Source organism: Puntigrus tetrazona, chromosome 13 (genome assembly GCF_018831695.1).
Source record: "Puntigrus tetrazona isolate hp1 chromosome 13, ASM1883169v1, whole genome shotgun sequence".
NCBI lineage: Eukaryota > Metazoa > Chordata > Actinopteri > Cypriniformes > Cyprinidae > Puntigrus > Puntigrus tetrazona.
Genome location: NC_056711.1, coordinates 7,372,344 through 7,393,889, shown reverse-complemented (window position 1 = coordinate 7,393,889; position 21,546 = coordinate 7,372,344). Strand labels below are relative to the sequence as shown.

At 36.1% G+C, this 21,546-nt stretch overlaps 2 protein-coding genes across 4 annotated transcripts in view; one reads left to right on the top strand and one right to left on the bottom strand.

Moving 5' to 3' along the window:
• Positions 1-21,546, bottom strand: part of ccdc172 (coiled-coil domain containing 172) — a 105,680-nt gene that overhangs the window by 77,312 nt on the left and 6,822 nt on the right. The gene's annotated exons all lie outside the window — the stretch shown is intronic.
• si:ch1073-126c3.2 (uncharacterized protein LOC555816 homolog) lies at positions 18,728-21,446 on the top strand. 2 transcript variants are annotated; one of them, XM_043256417.1, is made up of 7 exons: positions 18,728-18,782; positions 18,961-19,125; positions 19,232-19,320; positions 19,456-19,570; positions 19,828-19,940; positions 20,896-21,010; positions 21,175-21,446. In XM_043256417.1, exons 2-7 carry the CDS (start codon positions 19,089-19,091, stop codon positions 21,348-21,350), a joined length of 645 nt encoding a protein of 214 aa, XP_043112352.1. In that variant the 5' UTR covers positions 18,728-18,782; positions 18,961-19,088; the 3' UTR covers positions 21,351-21,446. The 2 variants fall into 2 exon arrangements, with proteins under 2 accessions (XP_043112352.1, XP_043112353.1); XM_043256418.1 differs by having other exon boundaries at positions 18,764-18,782; positions 19,022-19,125.

Genomic DNA, 21,546 nt, shown 5'->3' with positions numbered 1-21,546 from the left:
CATAATACACACTTGTGTTCTCTCACTCGCACACAAACACACAACCATTTTTTTTTTTTTGTTTCAAAAGTTTTTGAAAGTCTTAAAACCGTAAAGTCTGCAATGCTGTGCTTACATATACAGCAAAAACAGTAATATTGTGAAACATTATTAGAATTTTTTATGATTCTTTTCTATTTTAATATCAAGATGACATTTATTTGTGTGATGGCAAAGTTTTATTTTCAGCATCATTACTTCAGATTTTTCAAAAATCATTCTAATATGCTGATTTGGTGCTCAAGAACCAAACAAAAGATCTTACTGGCCTTTTAAATGTAAACATATATAGGCCTTCATGAACCTAATAATTCTTTCCACTGCTAAGTAAATGAAAATAATTAGTATAGCAGTAAATTCTGTTGCTAAAACTGTTATATGTTATATTGGCTGTGTCTCAAAACCTAATGAGCTGACTCACTTTCTAAATTTAATGGCCTGTTGTCTGCATAAACAGCATTTTAATTAAACCACAATGTCATAAGTGTCTCAATTAAGACATACCTTATAGAAAGAACTCATCTCATCTCATCCCTATTCATTAATAGGCATTTTGCGTGTGTGCCATGCAGTATACTAAACTGCACAAGACTCATCTGATGCTAAAGTCAAAGTCTGTCAGTAAACTTCAGCATGAAGTCACTTCAGCAAGCTCTGGGAAGCTATTATCTATCTAAATTCGTCTCGTGATGATGCAGATTTAAGCACTTGATCAAGTAAACAACATTGATGATCCAATTACATGCGATATGATTAAAAAAGTCATGTATTAAAACATAGCTGGTGTTTATCATCATTGCTGTAGAGTGTTTGAGCATCTACAGTGAATCTTTTAAAAAAAGACGTTAAATATACCTGACGCTCTAACCTAAATTTACAATAAAAGATCATTATTTACCATATTGAGCATTGTGGAGTTCTTCTTGTTGGGCCTCACAGTAGATATTTTATATTTTACCTTTTCCAGTCAGTTGTCATTGAAATGGCACCCTGGCATTTTGATGGAGACAGGACATACGGATATAATTTCTCAAAGTGCCAATCACGTTTGGTGTGAGATGTGCAGCAGCGTTCAGAAACCCTGCACTGACCACTGTCATAAGTATTTCAAATATATATTCAAAATATACACACAGATAGATAGATATATATATATATATATATATATATATATATATATATATATATATATATATATATATATATATATATATATATATATATATATATATATATATATTTTTTTGGGGTTTTTTTGTTATTTTTGTCCCTGTGGTAATGGAATCAGTCAGTTGTTTATATTTACACTATATACATAACCCTCTGAAATGTTTGATTCTGATCGCTTAATAGCAGGTTCCAAGAGGTCAAATACAGCTCATGTGTTATAAAAGAACACATGATATATATTATATATTATTCTTTAATGTCAAATCTCAATTTTCAGCTGCCATTATCAGTGTCATGTGATCACACTAATATTCTGATTTGGTGAATTTATATACATCTATGAAATTCATTAAGCAACAAACAAGACGCCCCGCTTTTCCAGAGAAAACAGAATTGGATCTCCAGTTACAATTAACCTTTAATCTAAACCAAGGGTGCCCAAACTTGTTCCTCAAAAAGGCCACTGTCCTGCAGAATTTTGGTGCATTTGGTGTTACTAGATAACAACCCTCGAAATGATGTATTTCTATATGCATAGAATAACACACAGCATTCTAACATCAAATTAATCCGAACATCAATAGCCTTATTAATAAACTTATTTATATAAGCAAACTATTAGACATCAAGCATCCACCTCAGAGCAAGCTCTAAACTAGCTATTATTATATCATTAAATAGTAGCTTGTTTATTTTCATGTTAGATGATGTGAGGTGGAGGAGACATTTAATGCATCTCAAATGTTCTTCTTGTTTTGGTACCTAACGAATGGGAACAGATGTTAGAATGGGTTCTGTCATTCTGGAAAGACATTGTGTGTTGTTATTTCGAGTTCAACTAGAACGTGATCACGTTTTACAAATAGATTTTACACTTCACACGATTGGGAATCTCTTAATTACAGTAATTCCAGCATGGTGTGAAAGCATCTTTAAGCTTAAACGTTAATGAATCAGCTAATCAAGTATTATTGTCCAGCAGGTGTGTTGAAGCAAGTTAAAGCATACCTCAGCGGGATGCTGGAGCAGCACTGGGCACACTTAGTCAAGCGCACTCAAAATCTGAAGGATTAAGAAAAGCACGTTTTGCAAATACAATGCAGAATTAGACGGGGAAAAACAGACAATTATAAGAGAAATCAGAAGGTTAAAGAACAAAACAATTGAACTAATTTCTCAACTGAAAGCATAACAGCCAGATAAGGAGAACACTGTGCTTGTGAAAAACAGATGTGTGGGCACTGTGATAGAGAGTGAACAAAGTGAAGAAAACAAAAGAGGAGCAGAGGAGAGGAGGAGGAGAAAGGAAGAAGAGAAGAGGGAGAGCGTGCAGTAATTACGTCCCTCTCTGGGACTGAGCTTCAGAAAAGCTGCAGGATGCTATAATTCTTGTCTTGATGATGATTTAAAATCTGCAATTCACCGACGGCCTTCACGATACGCTGGAGATTTTGCCTCGGTATAGCCAATAACCGCTATATAGCCGCCCTAATTAAGATGCAGATGCGATCTCCATGTGCAAAAACAGTGCAGTCATGCGACAACCCAGGTTCCTACACATTAGCGTTTTCTGACATCTATTACCGTGCTGATGTATTCAGGTAAGACTCGCAGCTTGAGCTCCTCCTTTTTAGCTTACACTCGCATGTTTGCGATGAAAACAGGCTGTCCTTCCAGAACAAAAATGATAACATTTCATAAAGTCCACCGAAGCCATCGCTGTAATAAACCCGAAAAGAAGTTCATTATTCAAAAAGGAGATCAGTTCAGCACAGACCGTTTTCGTGAAATAAATTGCAAATATAGTGCAGGAATGAACTAAATAAATTGAGAATGGGCTGAAACACTCACTGTGCGACCGGTAACACCTATAAAAAATGGCAGGTATTATTACAGCTCCACAGCCTCGGGAAGTCGCATCTAAGGAAAAGAGCTATAATGTGAGAGAATGATCATGAGTATTAAGATAATCTATAATGAGGCAGATGAAGTGCGTTTCAGAGACGGCGTGACTCAGCCAGACTTTTGCACTATGAGTGCATGACAGCGAGCCCTGTGTGGCCAACTCTCTCTCGTACCGTACCACCAACGCACAACAGCTCTGCCTCTTCAATTAATGAAGAGGAGGAGAGTCATGCCGCACTTAGTCACTATTCATTCCCATCTCATTCTGATGAATTCGCCAGAAATGCAATACCTTTAATGATGGAGGCTGTGACACCATAATAGACACTAGCTGGATGCGAACACACTAAAATGACAACATTAGGGGTGCTTGAGGAAGCTATGATGGAGCGTTTGACGGATGCAAAAGTGCAGGCTGTGAAAAGAGTGGAATCAAGAAAAATACAGCAGGAATGTCATACAGCTTTTTTTCTTTTTTTTTTTTTTGGTTGCATGACAGAGCATCAGCTATGCCTCGCTTCTGTAAACCCTACCAATGCACCATAGTCGTCACAATCAACAGATTCGCAGTATGTTTCCATCCAAAGACTTGCATAAAGAGTATGCGCAAAACTGTTATATTGCATAAAACATGTGGGAATAAAGCAGTTTCCATCAAATGAGTCGAACTGGGACAAAAACGTCACTTCCTGGTCAACAGTATCACTAAATATCAGTAAGAATATAGGAGAAGGCACTGAATATAATCATTTTCATATATGACATACAGGCAAATTAGCCTGGTTGAGCCTTAGAGCGGTCTTACTGAACATAAAAAAATGAAGTCAATGCTTTTGAAAGCAGCTGCTATGGATGTCATGTAAGACAGTTATTATACAGAAATACTTTTCAGAATGACCATAACAACATATAGCTGCTGTGTGAATGAGATAGTTCAAGGTAATGCTGCATCATGCGCCAAGTCGCATGATTTTTCAATGAGCACGGAGGAATTTATTTGGTAAATGTGCTTCAATCGTAGTTTATGTAGTTCTTTTTTTCCTAAACGGAAAAAGAGTTTATCCTACTCAAATGTGTGCATACGTTTTTGATTCACAATTTTAGAATTTATGCACAACTTGGCATCCCCATCCAGAGGTATTTTACGCAATGTTCCAAAATGCGCAAAAAAATAGGTGGATGGAAACATAGCTAGTGTTACCTGAAGCAGTGACACCTTCAACAGAATGCGAATAAATAAAATAAAATCAGTAAACAAAAAATTCTATACAGGTTTATGCATAATATACATTAAATAACAAATAATGTGTAATGCATATTATACATGGCATACCTTAGGTAATATCTTGTATTTAAAGACAGTGTTCATCAATAATGGCTTTAAAACAAATGTAATATTATAAGTAGCACTCCAAAAATAAGATAATTATCATTTTAAATGAGTAAGTCTTGAGTGATTTCTCAGTAAATATGTTAACTATATGTAACACCTATAAAAAAAATGGCAGGCCTACTTATAAGAAATTAATGCTTTTCTTGACTCTATGCGTATTTAGAAGCATTTTAACAAATACACGAAATCTCAAGATGGACTAAACAATAGGAGACACAATTGATTTTCTGTTCATTGTCTGAACGATGTTCTTTTAGAAGCATGAGAAGCAGAGAAAGGGTTTCTTCATAAATGATAGAGCACACACATATGATATATATGAAATTAAATAGATTAGATAATGTAATCCCATACACTGTTAATTTTTCCTACTATCTCTCTCTCCACACTAATGACTGTGTTTACCATGTTGACATCCAGCTTGTCGTTATGCAATCTGGCAGGTCACTTTTAAGGTCTTTAAATGAGTCTCTCCCGCTGTCTCTTTGAATACATCCTCATAATGAGTATTTCCCTGAGTGAATCACCGAGGACCAGGCATGATGAAGTCAAGCCCCAATTGTGTGTCCTGTAACCGGTCGTATTGGGACACAGCAAAGTACTGACAGCCAGCCCAGAGAGAGCCACTGAAATGAATAAACAAAGCAAACTAGGACACCCCCCGCGAAATGAGTGCAAAATAAATTTCCTTTTTTGTAATAAGTGTCTGTTTTCCCTTTAAAACCACATATAAGTATGTAATAAAGTCTAGAGTAATTGAATACGTGACTTGAATGAGGAGGGAGAGGTAAGAGAAGAGGAAAACAGAAGAGACCATGTGAGGTGGAGGAGTCTTGTAACACATCTCAAAGGGTGTATCTCGTTATGGTACCTAATGAAAGGGAATAGATGGTAGAATGGGTTCTGTCATTCTGGGAAGCCATCTTGTGTAACCACATGGAGTCAGTTCTGTGTGTGTGTGAGAGATAAAAACACTTACACACAATACCGCCCTCCCTCACAAGAAAACATGACTTCCATTTGAAGCTTTATGACAAAAAGAAGCCATAGACACACACGATATTCTCCCTTTGTGTAGATGGTGATGGATCTATCATCATTAGTTCTATCAATAGTAATGAGTGTAGGGGAGTTTCTCACCTTCAGCAGAGACTTGATGAAAAGAACAATTATGTAAATGCTGAGAACTTCATTTCATTTGAAATTGAATTATAAAACAGACAGTTCTGACTCTAACATCTGACTAGATAAACCATGGTTAAAACGGGGCTTAGGGCCAAAATATTTATGGATGTTTTCACTACCTCCTGGGGCTGATAGGTTATTATAAAGGAGGGGACCTCTTACAACTAAGACAGTATTGAAATGGGAAAGTGGAAGTGAATTTAAAACAAAAAACATACATCAAACTTAATATGAGGTTTATGTTAAGTATTCATTAGATAAAAATAAATGTATATTTCAACACAGTTCAAAACAATGAATTTTAAAGATCACCAACAACTACACTAAACACACAAAACGGAAAAAGTAAATTCTTAAATCTTAAGAAGTGAAAAGCTCCAAGGCTTACTCCACCCCAAAATGAAAATTTGGTCTTACCCTCATGTTGTTACAAACCCATTACAGCTTAGTTTCTCCTCGGAACACAAAGATGTTTTGCATGAAAACCGGGAAGCTTTTGACTGACCCATTGACCAAGTAATAAACACTGTCAAGGTCTAGAAAAGTATGAGACACATCGTCAAAAACAGTCCATCTGCCATCAGTGGTTCAACCATAATGTTATGAAGCTATGAGGATACTTTTTTATGCAAAGAAAATAAACTTTATTCAACAAATACTCTCTTCTGCATCTCTCTGTGTCGCCGTAGCGCCATTTGGGAGAATGTCCGCTGAACGCAAACTACGTAAGCTCTTCTGTGTCATCCAGCGGATATTCTCCAAAACGATGCTACAGTGTGGCAGAGAGACACAGAGGAGGAGGACGTTTGGAACGGCATGGGGGAAAGTGATTGATGACACAATTTTCATTATGGGGTGGAGTAACCCTTTAAACTGAAAACCATCACTACTGGCCAAAATACCAGTCCATAACCCATAATACTTCCTCCTGCGAAAAAGTCCATTCCCTGTTTCACGTCAGAACCCAATTACATGCTTGTTTATAACCGTTTTCGCTTCTAAACCATGCTTAATTCATATGTGAAGTTAAAGATGAATTTGTAATAAAGCGTGTCCACATAAAACATGTCCTTCAATGGCTGAATAAAATACAGTGGTCTCAAGATTCTCAAAAGGATATACAAATTGCAAGAGCCAAAACTGTCTGTCTGAGAGTGCATGTCGACCAGCATTTAGAGACATAGGGCACATTGCATGGCCCTTCAACTGGCAGGTATTCAACAAATAAACCAGTCCATAACCTTTATTGCACAAAACTATCCCAATTCTCACAAAAATGGAGATCAATGTATTATGCATGAAAACAGGAACATTGCTCACAGCATGCGATCTGAGAGACTGACAGTAACTGTCTTGAAATTTATTACTGAGTGCGGGGAATTTGTTACACAAGCGGTGTTTTGATGGCTGTAGTGGCGGCTCTTTAAAGGGGATGAATTTAGAGATGAAACTTCGCTGACAGTCTAACAGCACGTTAAAGCAAAACACACTCTCTGCACGCTAAAACCCTGCTGAAGAAGCTGCATCATTAAATTCATCCCATTTAAATTCATTTTATGATTGCCATTTGAACAGTCAGCTTTCTTAACCCTTCACTGCCTGCGACCAGCACGCCCTATCAATTAAAAGAAATGCATGCATAAACGTATACTGAGGTTAGGTTAAAGGATAGTTCACTCTCAAACGAACATTCTGTCATTAATTTCTCACCCTCATGTTGATTACTATTGAAATTACTAATGCCTATATTAACAACAGACTGGATGAAAGTCATCAAAAATAGCATTCAGAATAAAGAGAAAATGGTGCAGAAACAATTATGAAGCAAAATGTTTAATTATGATGCAAACCACAGACATTCAGTTTCTCTACCATCCACATAAAGAGGGTTTCGAGCCAGTATTTGTATAAATATCTGATATGTAGTATGTATTCAGGAGAGATATTATAAGAACTGACAGTCATGTCCAAAAATACCTAATTCCAAATGACAACATCCATGCTGATTGGCTTGTTTTTCAATAAAGCTTGGTTACAATTCTGATGAAGAGAGGTGACCAACAAGCATACTAATGACCTGCTTTACATGTGTGTGGGCGAATGAGTGTGTGTGTGTGTGTGTGTGTGTGAGAGAGGGAGAAATGGATGAAGAGAGGAAGTGAGAAAGACACTGAGAGAAAGAGAGAACGTGTTTGTTTCTAGCAGTTCCTGGCCCTTGCTCTTTCCAAAAGGCTCATTCGGACTACAGACACTGCATTGTATTATAGCCGGGAAAAGTAGGAGAGATTCTGGACTCGAGAGGATTCTTGGATCGTCGCTTCAGGGAGTGTTGTACTGGCAGGAAATAGGCTAACACATGATGGGACAACAATAATATTGGATTGATGAGACATTTTGCCCAATCATAGATTTTGCAATGCATTTCAATGATTCATTTCTCCAAGATTTGTAATGTGGGGGAGAAAGAGGGTGTGTATTTGGGGAAAGCGGTAATGCAAGGATCACAGATGCCAGATCCACGCGATCGAAAACATGGTGTGAAGTGCTGTACCACACTGCCACCGAGAGGACCGTGTGAGAAGCGCGGCATGTGTCGTTATCCTTTCCTTTCACCAGCAAACCTTTCTGCAAAACACTCGAAAATGCTTCTGAAAAACTATTTAGTATGGTGAAAATCACATCACTTCAAGCGTTCCTTCAGCGTCTCCTCCAGTGTTTAATAACGTTGTGTTGTTGTCGCTCTAATCCTATTAGCGGAGGATATACATTTCGCTTTGAATCGCAACTTTCTCTATTGCCTTTCCTCTGTCTTTCTCTTTCAGTGCAGTGTGTTTATGCTATGTGTTTGTCTAGTCGGTTTTTCACCAGCTTACCTCCTTGGCAGTTCAGTCAATAGGCTGTAATGAAGGCTGCTTTCATGATTGTGTCAGCTTATTTCCAGTGATGCCTATAATTCGAAGTAATGACTTTCAGCCTGTTGATTTATTGATTAGAGTGATTTGAAGCTTCAAAAAAACCAAAAAATTAATAAATCCAAAAAAAAAAGAGAAGCAAGAATCTGAACAACATTTCTATATATGGCATGATACGATATGTTTGTAGAGATGTGAATCCTACATTTGCTTTACATTCTACATATGATTTATTATGTAGTGTACTAGTCGTCTACATTAATACACATAATCTACATTTCAATTGTGCCAAGAATCAAAGACACTCAGTACAAACTAAGATAGATCTGTGATGACTTTTTTGTGATTTAAATAGAATTAATGACATATAATATATACATTATATAATGTAAAATTTTATGTCTAGAAAAAAATAATCAATTAAGATAAAAATCTTGAATACATCTCTTCTGTGATTAATCATATTCAATGTAATAATTAAAATATTGATGTGGCAAAAAAAAAAAAAAAAAAAAACTACACAATATCCCTTAAGTCTCCTCATGGCTTAGTATAAATAATAATAATAATAATAATAATAATAATAATAATAATAATACTACAAGTAAACATTTGATCTTTGTAAAAAAAGACTATAAGATACTCTTTAATAAGTATTTATTATCATAAAATAATATTCCTGTTATAGAATTATAATAATTTTTTTTTTGTATATGTCCATTTAATCAGCAAAGAAAATATTTTAAGAATTTTAACTCGAAGCTTACACCACTTGACATTTTCACGTTATTAAGCCAAAGTTTGTGTTGAAAATGGCATGAAGAATTAATTATCCTTTTCTAAGAAATAAGATTTCTCCTTTTCAAAAAATGAAGCTGAAGTGGAGTTGAAACGATCAATAAAGATATATATGGCCTTAAGGCAATTTATCAAACCTGAGCAGTATTTTAAAAGGTTGTTGTGCAGTAAAGTGTTAAGCACAAATCATTAATCAAAGCAAATGACAGAGAAAGGCTAGAAGATTATTGTAATTACAGTGTCATCAAAATAGCTAAAAGAGAGATGGAGTGCTGGGAGTAAAGGTAACGGGTATTGAAACGTGAGGTTTTGAATAGGCATAAATTGCTCAGTAAAGTAAAATGAAATGTAACCTTGACATTCAAACATTATAAACTGTAATAAAATATCTTTGGCCATTCCGTTCCAGGACAATACACTCCTGCCTATTAGTAAAAGGGCTGTTAGTTTTACAACGTACTCATGAACAACACTTTACAAAAAAAGCATTGGAACAGACTCGTGCTGTGCTTTTACACTAACTTTGTTGCATAATAAAAAAAAAAAAAAAAAAAAAAAAGAAAGAAGAAGAAGAAGAAGTGGTTTCTGGAAGTACTTTTTTAATAGCAGCCATAGAATATTACAATTCTTGCAAGTGGAATACTAAGCACAATTATTAACCTGATCATCATTAAAACTAATCTGAGTGAGGAGGGGAAACACATTCTCATTCAAACGGCTTATTATAGCTTTCATGTAAAAAAAAAAACAAAAAAAAAAACTGAACAACTGTCTGGATTCAGTCAGATTCACTGAATGGAAACTGTCAATATGGGCAATGAAATAAATACATGTTACCTACATCAACTCATTCTGTTCTTATAGTGAGAACAAAACGTTGTATTGTAACAACCCTGGAGCCAACTTGCACAGTTTTTGATGCTCAAGGGCAGAATTGCTATGCATAGTGTATAAGAGAAACCTTTAGTTTTAATTGAAGCCGCAGTGTATCAACACCATCGGTGCTCTTACAAAGCTTTGAACCACTGACCCTAGTATGTACAGACAAATACTGCACAGTGTCTTCATTCATTTGTTCACAAAAAGCAACCAAAAACTTTGTCTGAAAAACCAGTCAGTTTTGAATCTGTTTTTCCTAAATGCCTCCGTAACAAAGACCTAGTAATCTCTGAAAGACTTCTGTAGTCCCACAGGACAAAATAAGGGTGAGTAAATGATTGCGCATTCATATTCGGGTGAACTATCCCTTTAATAATCATACCGCCACCAGCTTATATTTCAATTCCATTTGCACGGCTAAAAATATCAAGCAGACCATTTTGTGGTCAAAATCAGATCTCTGTATGTAAGCCTATCCCCTCTGGTATTTTCACTCCACTTACATGCTCGATCACCAACAGAGTCATATTTTAAACATGCAATTGTTTTTAAAAGCATAATAATCCCACTTACACAAGTTAATTACCTCTCCACAATAGTATATATTTTTCGATATCAAAGAAAAATGCAATCAATGGCTCCATTTCTACAAACTATTGGGTACTCTGTGAGAAAAGCTGCTTTCATCTCAGATCATCATTAGAGTGTTACATTCATAGACCCCTGCTGCGTCTAAAACCACCATATAGTTTCTCCGTATTCTCTGTTCCCACACAGCATGCCGTCTCTTGCCTGTTTTCCTCCTTATCTCTCTGACCCTGAACATGACATGCTCATTCAGTAAGTATGAATGAATTACATGCATAAACCTACACCCACACCTCGATAAGAGCTGTAAGGTAAATCAATATTAGGAAATTCTCTACTATATGCGATGCAACATTGGAAATAGTGGAAATCGCATTTAACTTTAAAGGATGAGTATGAAAATAAGAGGCTTTTCATGATAAGAACAACTCTTAGAACAGGAGGAGTCCCTGAGGAGCCATTCGCATTTTGAGCTAAGATACAGTGTGAGGCCTACCTGGGCCTGCAGGCAGAGAAAAGCAACGCCATCTGTGCTCATCCTGTCCATATGTTCCTGATAGATACCTTCATTTAACATGGGTAAAGACGGTAAAGCAAAAAGAGTTAGAGGGCAAAACACTAGGAAGACTAGTGTTCTTTCCACTCTTTTGAGCTTAAAGTTCAGATGCCATCTTCTAAGGTACAAAAATGAACATGTCTCAAAAAGACAACCCAGTCATGCATGTAGGGACATTTGTGCAAAATATCACATTGCTTCTTTCATGTTTTGTGACACTTCCGAAATGAAATGGCTAGTGAGTGTTCAGTTTTATGTAAAACAGATTACCATAAGCAATATTTGATTATGTTGGTTATTGTATTTTTCGTGGCAGTACCGCTATTTACTACATCAAATGCTTCCACAGACATGCTGCTCTGAGCAGGTAAGAAATACTACTCCTGCTGCACATATAACACATATGAAATAACCCCTGTATATAACATATACGGAAACACCACTGCAACTGCTACAGCAAACTCATAGGCTGCTGATGTGAAAGAAACTAGCTGAATCATGTGATTAGACCTGAGTTTGGGTCTAGAGTTTAATTACAGAACTCTGCATAAATTAAATATTCGACAATATTCGATAAAAGCTTAATTCTATATTACATTCCAAAAAACGGCTCATTTTAGATGCTATGGGACAGGATCACGACACCAGCATTGATACTGTTTTTCTGTGCAATGAAGTTAGCTAATCACAACAGTGGCTGATTCACGAGAAGCCTTAAAGGACCTGCACCTTTTTCCACAAATTTATGCAAGATTTAATGCCATCTGTGAAACAACCATGCCATGTTTGCCTTGCTTCTAGTTTTTGAGCTGGTTATGTGATGCAAACATCAACCTGCATTAGCATACAAAACGTGCATTATGGTAACTGTGTTTTAAGGTCTGTGCACTGTGTATTGTGCGAGTAAACACACAACTTATTCAATAATCTTCCCCTATAGTCACAATTTAGATCACAGAGCAAAAAGAAAAGTTGGTGCCATTCGACTGCCTCTAGTATCCATTATAGCTGGAAACTGCAGTAAATTGCATGTACATTTATAGAATAGAACTGTTATGAAAGACTTGTTTTTTAAAAGATTTGTGACTATTTGTGAGCTACAATACCTGAGTTAGGTTTACAGTGGTTAAGGACAATGCGCATTTCATAGCTGTCAAATGTCCCATCATGCTTGCATTTCCTTTTTGCTCTGCGCTCTAATGAAGAATCCAATTAAAGAAGATAGTGAAGTGTGCCACAAGCCAATGACTGTGATCACATTCAAATCAAACCTCAGAGAGGAGAGATTCTCTTTTAGAAGTTAAAAATGTTAAAACAAACTTTCAGTATAATATGCACTTGCTATGAAACTATATAGTCTTTGGGCAAAGAAAACGGTGTGTCCCTACCAATTTGCAGAAACCTAGATTCCCCTATCAGGCAAATTTTCTTACAAAAGCCAAGCCACAAGCCAGATCTATACTTCTATAGTCTAATGGTGTAAGAATGGTTCTTAGAATGGTATCTTTCTGCATAGTCTGGTCTATGAACCACACCATTCATTTGGCATACCTGTATTGTAACTCAAATGACGTTAAAAGGTCGCCCTTGGTTAATAAAGTAAAATCCTGACCTCACACCTGTCCAGATTTTACATAAGTGGTTTTACTCTGACAGTCATCCCCAAAACACCAGACTGACAGATGTAACCGACGGAGGTGCATGTCAACTGAGACCTGCTGTGATTCTAATAAGAACACAAAAGCAATTCCCCACAATGATAATAGCAAAGGGCATGCCCGTAACAAAAAAATATGGTGCTAAACAAACAAACCCAATCAAATTAGCAGTGAGAGACCTCAAATCACCTGCTGCGAGCAATGCTCCCATTATTATATGCAATCTGAAGGTCTCTATGAGAGTTTTGTGCACATTACTGAGATAGTTCAAAAATTACAACTCTGACGTCATTTACTCACCCTAAAGTTGCTACAAAACTGTATGACTTGTATGATGTTTGGTAGGGGTTTCAGTCCACATAGTGCAAGTCAATGGGCATCTAAACTCTCTGGAACTCCATTCCTAGTGAATAGTAATTTATGTTTTGCAAATCTCTAATTTAGAGAATAAGACAAAGAATTGCATTATACAGTGCATTACTCTGACTTTAGAATAATAGTGTTCGTTCAACTTGCTTGCACCACTGGAGAGAAAACCCCAGCCTTTTCAATTCACATAAATAATGTCAGAGGTTATAAAAAAAAATTACTAGATGAAAATATAGTCTTTGGGTATACTGAACTGGGTCACTAAGCAAGCTCCATTATACAGTGCTCTTTAGGCGGTGTAGCGAGGTCTGCAGATGTCTTGCACACTTGCTGCACTATATGGATGATGCTATGTTGAGATAAGGGATTACATGTGCTACAATGTGTATGCATCAACTCTCTGTCTGGCTCTCAAGCCACATTTGCCTTTATTTAACATTTAAACCATAAGAGCCTATGCGACACTGAAGGCTGAATTAAAGGCTGCTGAAAGTTCCGCACTGCTAAATTTTAAAATGCATTACAATATATATTAATATAATTTGGAAGTGTAAAAACATTTTACAACATTGGATTACTATTTGTACTTTTTCATCAAGTAATAGTGAGCATTATTTTAAAGGTGGAAGGTGGTAATGAATATTGGTTGTACAGCATACCAAACTAAAAACTCAAAGCTAAAAAGAGTTAGTAGGACAAAAAATATGATGCGACATGAAATGAGCAGCCAATGAAGCCATAACCCAAAGCAATGGCATTTCTGATGGAAAGGGTGTAAAAGCATCAAGGACACCGGTGACATTTAGAATTAGGAAAACACTAGGGGAGGATGCTTAACCAGCCATTGGCTAAGGTGTTCTGGTGTTGAAATGCCAGCAGCATATTTTTTTCTCTCTTTTCCGCCATATTCCCCACTTTGAGCCAAAGCAGCTGTGACATAGCCGTTTTCCTGGTTTTTTATGACTTTGCACCACTCAATAAGCAGAAAATACAAGATGCTTAGAAAGCCCAAGGGTGGATTTGACTCATAAGTTAATCCCGAAGGTGATTGAATCTTACCTGGAACAGTTGAAAAATTGTCCTTGCCCTCTTCTTTCATTTTAAATTCTCATTAAACACTAACATGAATCAATCCATAACAGCATAAGTTGTTCTGAAAATTTCCATTGAAACCAGTGCAAACATTAGATAGACTACTTGATGAACTCAAAGTTTCTAGCATCTTACCAAATTGTGCCGCAAAGCTATCCGGCTGCATTTAGAAGAAGGAAAAGTTAAAGTGATATTTATTGTTCTGATCAAACAGCAGAACATTTTCCGGGAACATTTAAAATCTTCTGCTTCTATGTACATTGTTATACTTCAAAAAAGTAATTCATGCCTGAATTCTGGAAGCTCAACACAGAATAACAGTTCCTATTTCATTTCAAATGTTTAAAAGACTAAGCTCAAGGTCTGAAAAGACGGAGTTGCTCTTTGACTGAAGGGTGAGAAGAGTGAAAATAAAGAAAACTCCTCACTGTCTTTCTCTATCCCTTCCCATGAGTAAGGCAGTCTGTGTTGAGGCATCACGAACCCTCATTCCTTCTGTTCTATGCCAAGACTATAAATACCATGGCCCGTGTGGAGGCCTTGCATCAGAATTTGCCCTTGAGCTCCTCTATCCAAGCATACATCAGAGAAAGTTTCCAGCTGTGGGGTGTATTGGATAGATTACTGCCTGGGACCCTCTATAACAAGGATTGGCCAACACTCGGTCCAAGCCAAATTCCCAGCTACACAAAGTTCTCCTCAGAGTATACCGCTTAAGGCATGCTATTAACCAATCCCTCATCCCTTATACTCCCTTTAAAGCGTCAACTTTCACCTCTTTTCTACTTTTCTCTACACACATAAGTGAACACGAAACATTAAACATATTACCATGACAGCTCCCACTGTTTTGTATCTTAGAAAATGCAATAAGATAAGTGCACATTCTCTTTATACTTAATAATTATTCCAAAGCATTGTCTTCTTGCTGCCAATCCATCTTTAATGCCATGCGAACCCTCAGTTGAAGGTACACTTTCTCATCCATTTTAACATCCTCCCTTCAATCTACAGTAAGTCTGTAATGCCTGAACTTGTCTAACTCTCAATCCCACAAGCAAAATCAAACCAGTTCCTTCATACTGTATGTGTTGAAAATCACAATTAGTCAGGTTATTAAAAAAAGAAAAAGAAAAAAAAAAAACTGCATTTACATAACAGCATCAATATTAGTATTCATATAGTACTGATATTAAAATGGCTTACTTTTAGGGTTGCTAACTACACCAAAGCAAATCAAATTCTGGAATACACACACACACACTCTTATATACATATATGAGTGACAACAAAATTGTTTGAAAAAGAACAGGCATTAGGAGTAACAGGCATTAGCTGTGAATCCATCGGTCTAGAATGTACTTTCCACAAAATAGAATAAGAAAAGCTCAGAGCAGTACCTTTTTTTAATGCTCTGTCACAACAGGTCAATCAAGTGCTTACTTATGGCATAAGGAGAAGAGAGAATCTAATAGGCATCTCGCTCCATTCTGACACTGTTATAGTTCATTCAAATTGTCCTATTTACAACTATATAAAGAGTCAAATTAAAACTATAACTCAAGGCCATAATGTCATACAGATGATATTACTATAGATGTTGGCCGACATGTGCGTATTGTCTTTACTGCTAAAACGTACAAAATATCAAATTACTTTTACCGGCGAAACTGCAAAAACAGCGAAGGACAATAATGTGTAATGTGACAAGCTGCGTCTAATGTTATTTTATTTGAAATACTTAAAACGTAAAACCCCAACAGATTTTTATTCCTCAATCTGTCTTCGTGTAAGACTTCGAGGGGCTGACTGAATCTGTACAATCATTTTTTGTTTTTAAATATTAATCCATAAAACCCCCTTGGACGTTTTAGCATGAGCAATCTCTTTTAATGGGTAAACCTCCACGGTTTCAGATGTGACAGTGAGTTGGCGAAGGTCCCAGATGCTCAAAGAGAACATCTTGTATGATTCCTAAAGCGCTTGAGCACTTCTTGTCTTCTCACAGTGATTTCTTTGTATTACCAACTTCCATTTAATCTAAAAAGAAGTCACTGAAATGAGAGTCAAACAAAACCATCCGAGCGCACGGATATAACATCGTTTGAAAAACGTTATCTGTGTATGTAGCAGTTGTGTATAAAGCAGTTTAGGCAGCAGTTGTCCTAACACAACAGATGAAAAGCATTCACATTTGTCCCACTGCCAGGCTCACGCAGCTAAATGCTTTAGACTGAAAAAAAAAAAAAAAAAAAAAAAAATTAAAAACTGATTTATGCTCAGTAATTAAAATCAAAATAAAATGCAGCAGTTCTGCAATTTCTCAAGTTTAAGCAGCTATGTTTTAATTTTCTCTTTTATTGTTAGACATAAATCCTTTAGTTTGAAAGTCATTACTAAAATGCAAAATGAACACAACCCCAATTATTCGGCTGATAAAGAATTAGACAGGAATAAGCAGCATTAAGTGCTCAACAGATGTTATGATCAATGGGATGTTCATATCCCACAAACGACAGAATAGAGACACTCTTTTTTGTCTGGCAGACCACTGGCTAGGCTTTAAATGTTTAATAATGGAAAGCTGTGCTTAAGCTGCTTTTGTGTGGAGAAACTTAAAGAAAAGGTTAGGAGATCACAGCAATATAATCATAGCTTCCAACCCTCTTAAGCCATAACAGGAGAGCTCTCATTAAAAATGTATTCACCCTCAAAGACACAATGAACTAAAGACTCCACAATCAAGTAAAATGAGTTTACTTAAAGCCTTTGTCATCGCTGTGTACTGCAGTAATTAATCCTCAAATTAAACAAATGAGCAATTAGAGGAGAAAGTAATTATTATGATTTAATTTGTTTGAGCGAGCAGTCCTTTGAGGCATGATTTAATGTTTAGGTATTTCTGCGGAGCAGAGTATGTGAGCGGAGCAGTGTAATTTTGAATGAAGCGACGAGTGGATTTTCTCTCGATATAATGATGTTATACCAAAAGAAATTTGTTTATCCTTTTCAAGTGAAAGCACTTGATTTAAACAGGTCTACCTTGTGAATAAGTGTCGTGTTTGTTTAAATCCTATACCTAATATAAATCATGCATTTAATCTTACATGCTACTTCATCTGATTAAGAACGACCAGGACAGGGATCCGTACGTGAAATAAATGATGAAAATGTAGGTTATGACAATATTAGGCCCCATTAGCTTGGCATGATGTGGTAGTTAAAAAAAAGTCAATACGTTACGAACAGAACTGTGATATTTGAAACGTACTGGAATACTTCAGCCGCGGAATGCTGAATCCGGAGCGGAGTGATTATTAAACGCTCGGAGCGCAGATGAAAAATTGTTGCCGCTCCACTCCGCTCACATATTCTGCTGCAGAGTGAATATTCATTAGCCCAAAAGGAGCGCTCCCTCTAGCGAATTATTTGACAATGCTCTTACATGCTTTCACTGCCAGAAACACACTAATACATTTTAATGTAAACTTACAATTAATAAAAAAGGAGATCTGCAAATGGGGAAAATAAAGCCCTTCAAATTAAATTACGATTAAGTACATGTAAATGAACACTTCTAGAACCGATTTTCTGTAAGAAATGTGTTTTCTAATTGTTTTTTTTTTTATTGCACTATGTTCAAAGGTTTGGGGTTTCTACAATTTTAACTTTCTGAATTAAGTCTTATTTTTGCCCAGGCGTCATTTATGTGGTCAAAAAACAGTAATACTGTGAATTATAATTAAATGTAATTTCATTTTAACAATATTTAATGTAGAACTCTTTCATTTAGTATGCTTCAAAATGTAATGTATTCCTTTAATGACAAATTTTTAGCAGCCATTGCTGCAGCTGACAAAGTCACATGACATGATGTTTCCGTAAATTCTTTAATGAATGGATGATTCAAAAGAACAGCATTTCTGGTATAATATACTACTATAGTACTGCCTGCAAGTTTCTGGTATAATAACATGTAAGTAAATGGGGACTAACAGCAGTTTGGTTACTCGCATTCTTTAAAACATCATTTTTGTGTTTAGCAAAATTATATGGATTTGGAACAACTTTGGGGTGAGTAAATGATGTCAGTTTGGGTACACTATACCTTTAAGTGAATGTGATAAATATTGCCTCGACAGTTGGTTACTGTCAAGGCAATCTAGTTAAACGGCAGGGACAGGAAGGTATCAAAGTCTAGGATGAAGCAGTTAACTCTAGAACCACTCTGACTGAAAGTGAGTGAGTAAATATTCTACAAAAATGCAGGGGTGCGAAAAAAAAAAAACCTAATATAACAGCAACAAAAGAGTTATGAAGTATAGCTAACTAAATGTGTTTTTTAGGAAGAATAAAATTAATGATATGAACTAAACTAAAATTAATGATATGAACTGTAAACATTTTTTACAACAGATGTGTTGTAATTTGGTCAACAAGAACATTAACCTCTGATGCAATACGTTTTCCCAAAAAGGATGATTCAAAGGTAAGCACAGCACAGTATCTTTTGCAACAGAACCAACAACGTGAAATTTACAACAATGATCAGAACGTGGAAGCAGCTTTGCTTGTTCTTTGGTAAGCATCGTTCAGATTATTTCACACAATGCGCGCTGAATCTTAAATGATTGGATTCTTGTATCTCTGTAAAGATTACTGGAGATGTCTTTGTGATTTTCTGCAGCATTTCTATTGACTACGGCTCATGGAAATAAGAATTCTTCCTGTTCTTCCTCTGAATTTACTTATGAGCAGATTGACAAACAGCTTCAGGTATAGAATTAGCTACGAGGCAGGCTCAAACTATCCATTTATGCACAAAATGTTGTTTTAATAAAGGTCATTGTTAGCTATTGCCGGTACTTATAAATTAAAATTATATTTTTATATTGTCCTCTCTTTATTCAGGATATAAAAAATTGTTTTGAAACAGTATCTATTACATGGACAGAATACCAAAAGGCGAACATTTTTAACCAACTACAAACACTGACTGATATTATCCGGAAGCAAGAAAATGAAGGTAATTCAATTAAGTTTTAATCGTTAGCATATGCTTAGTTACTGATGTTTTACTTAACAATATAGCCTACAGACTGTTTTTCAAACTTCAATACAGTGCAATATCACCTCATATGTTTTATGCTGCAAACACAGCACGGCACCCAGGCATCAAAGGTGTACCATATGCCACTACTTTTAAAAATATAGTTGAAAGACCGTAAGTTAAACGTAGCTAATATGTATGTCTATAAAGTAATGAACCGATCCACTTCACAGTGTTACAAAGGTTACTGCCAGCAAACTGTCCAGCTCCAGCTGTGCCGGAGGATGGAGGCCTGCTGTGTGCATCTGAGAAGAATAAGACCTACTGTAAACCTATGTGCAATGCGGTATGTTGTACATTATTCTCATTGCTATAACAAATTGCAAAAATGTTTATTTATATAACAAAACAAGATTTTGTGTGCCGAGATTTAAACATACACGTTTGAATTTAAAATGAAAATAATGTTCTGTAGTTTAATGCATGACTTGCATAAACTTTCCACTAAAGTATAAAATACACTGAAATGCATCCACAATTGCTGCCGGTCTTAAGTCAAATTCTTAAATTCATTAAATCATGAAGTCATAAATTGTGCATGCACTGCAAAATTTTTCTCCCAACAATTTTGAAATATCTAAACATCCTTATATCAAAATACATTTACTGGAGGCTGGAAATGAAGATAGGTATGAAGTCTTATGAAAATTAACAAAATGCTTATGCTTAAAACAAGAATAAGTATTTGCCAATGGTCAAAAAATAACAATTTCCCCTTTAAATCAATTTTATTTTCCTGACTACACTTGCAGAAATTAGTTCTTGTTATAATCTGAAGTATTTTTAATGTATCTTTTAAAAAGACTTACCTTGTCCTTTTGTCATTTTACATCTCAAGTAACTGTATCTTGATCTAAAACTCTGCAAAGAGTATATGCACTTTTTACTAAATGTTTGCAACTGCTTTTTTTTTTATCACTTTTATATAGACTACTAGACAGGCACTTTATTCGAAGTTTGTTTAATGTGAAAAGTAGTGAGAATTAAAATGTATAAATAATGCTAACACATAGTGTTCTACAAACAGGTGTTCACTAGAACAATTACTATGAAAATTGGACAAGCAAAGACTGCGAGTGAGACTAGTTCCAACAACAGACCTAACTCACTGTTTCATCAGCACCTCCCAGTGGATAACCCAAGATATTGACAACAAGCCTGCCAGTCCTATAGGCCACACACACCACTATCCTGAAAACAAAACGTTTACTCTTCTGCATTTAATCTTCCAATGCAAACAGGGTTATGATTTCAATTTTCTAAGAAGATCAAGGGTGTTTGAGGAATGCGGTTCGGGAACGCAAGGCAAGTGGACAACACAGTTCATCGGTGGCAACATCCTGGCTAAATGCGACAGTAAGCTGTGAAAACATTACACATGCACGCGTGTTTAAATTTGACTATATTACATAGACATCTCTTTACTACTCTCTAATGTAAATCGGGAATACTCTAGTACTACCTGCAAATATGTTCGGGATGAGTTTTTTCTTACATCTCCCATTAACTTCTCTCTGCAGAGTCTCCCACTGCAGTGTCAGGAGTCCCTTCTGCCTACTTCCCTGAGGGCCAGGACTGTCAGAAAATAAAGAGCGATGAACGACTAATGGGGAACATCACAAAAATCTTCCAATCAGAGCTGGTTATGGCAGGTATTAAACCATCACTAGAGACTTCCGGTCTTTTCTGTGGCTGACACAGTGGATATTCTGTGCAAAGTGAATTTTACTAAAGTTCCCGGACTTGAGTCATGTAAGTGCAAAAATGTTAATAAAATGGAAACAATGGAAAATGTCACGCTAAAGGAATTTCTATACATGATGTAACAGCTAATGAATATTCATAATGACAAGTCCCAGTACAGAAATACCCTAGTAGATGACAAGGGTAAA

Bases quoted from the DNA above. Each gene is read 5' to 3' on its own strand.
- si:ch1073-126c3.2 (XM_043256417.1), top strand. From the start codon at position 19,089: ATGATCAGAACGTGGAAGCAGCTTTGCTTGTTCTTTG. The intron at 19,321-19,455 runs GTATAGAATTAG...CTCTTTATTCAG, and splicing joins AGATTGACAAACAGCTTCAG to GATATAAAAAATTGTTTTGA. The intron at 19,571-19,827 runs GTAATTCAATTA...TCCACTTCACAG, and splicing joins CCGGAAGCAAGAAAATGAAG to TGTTACAAAGGTTACTGCCA.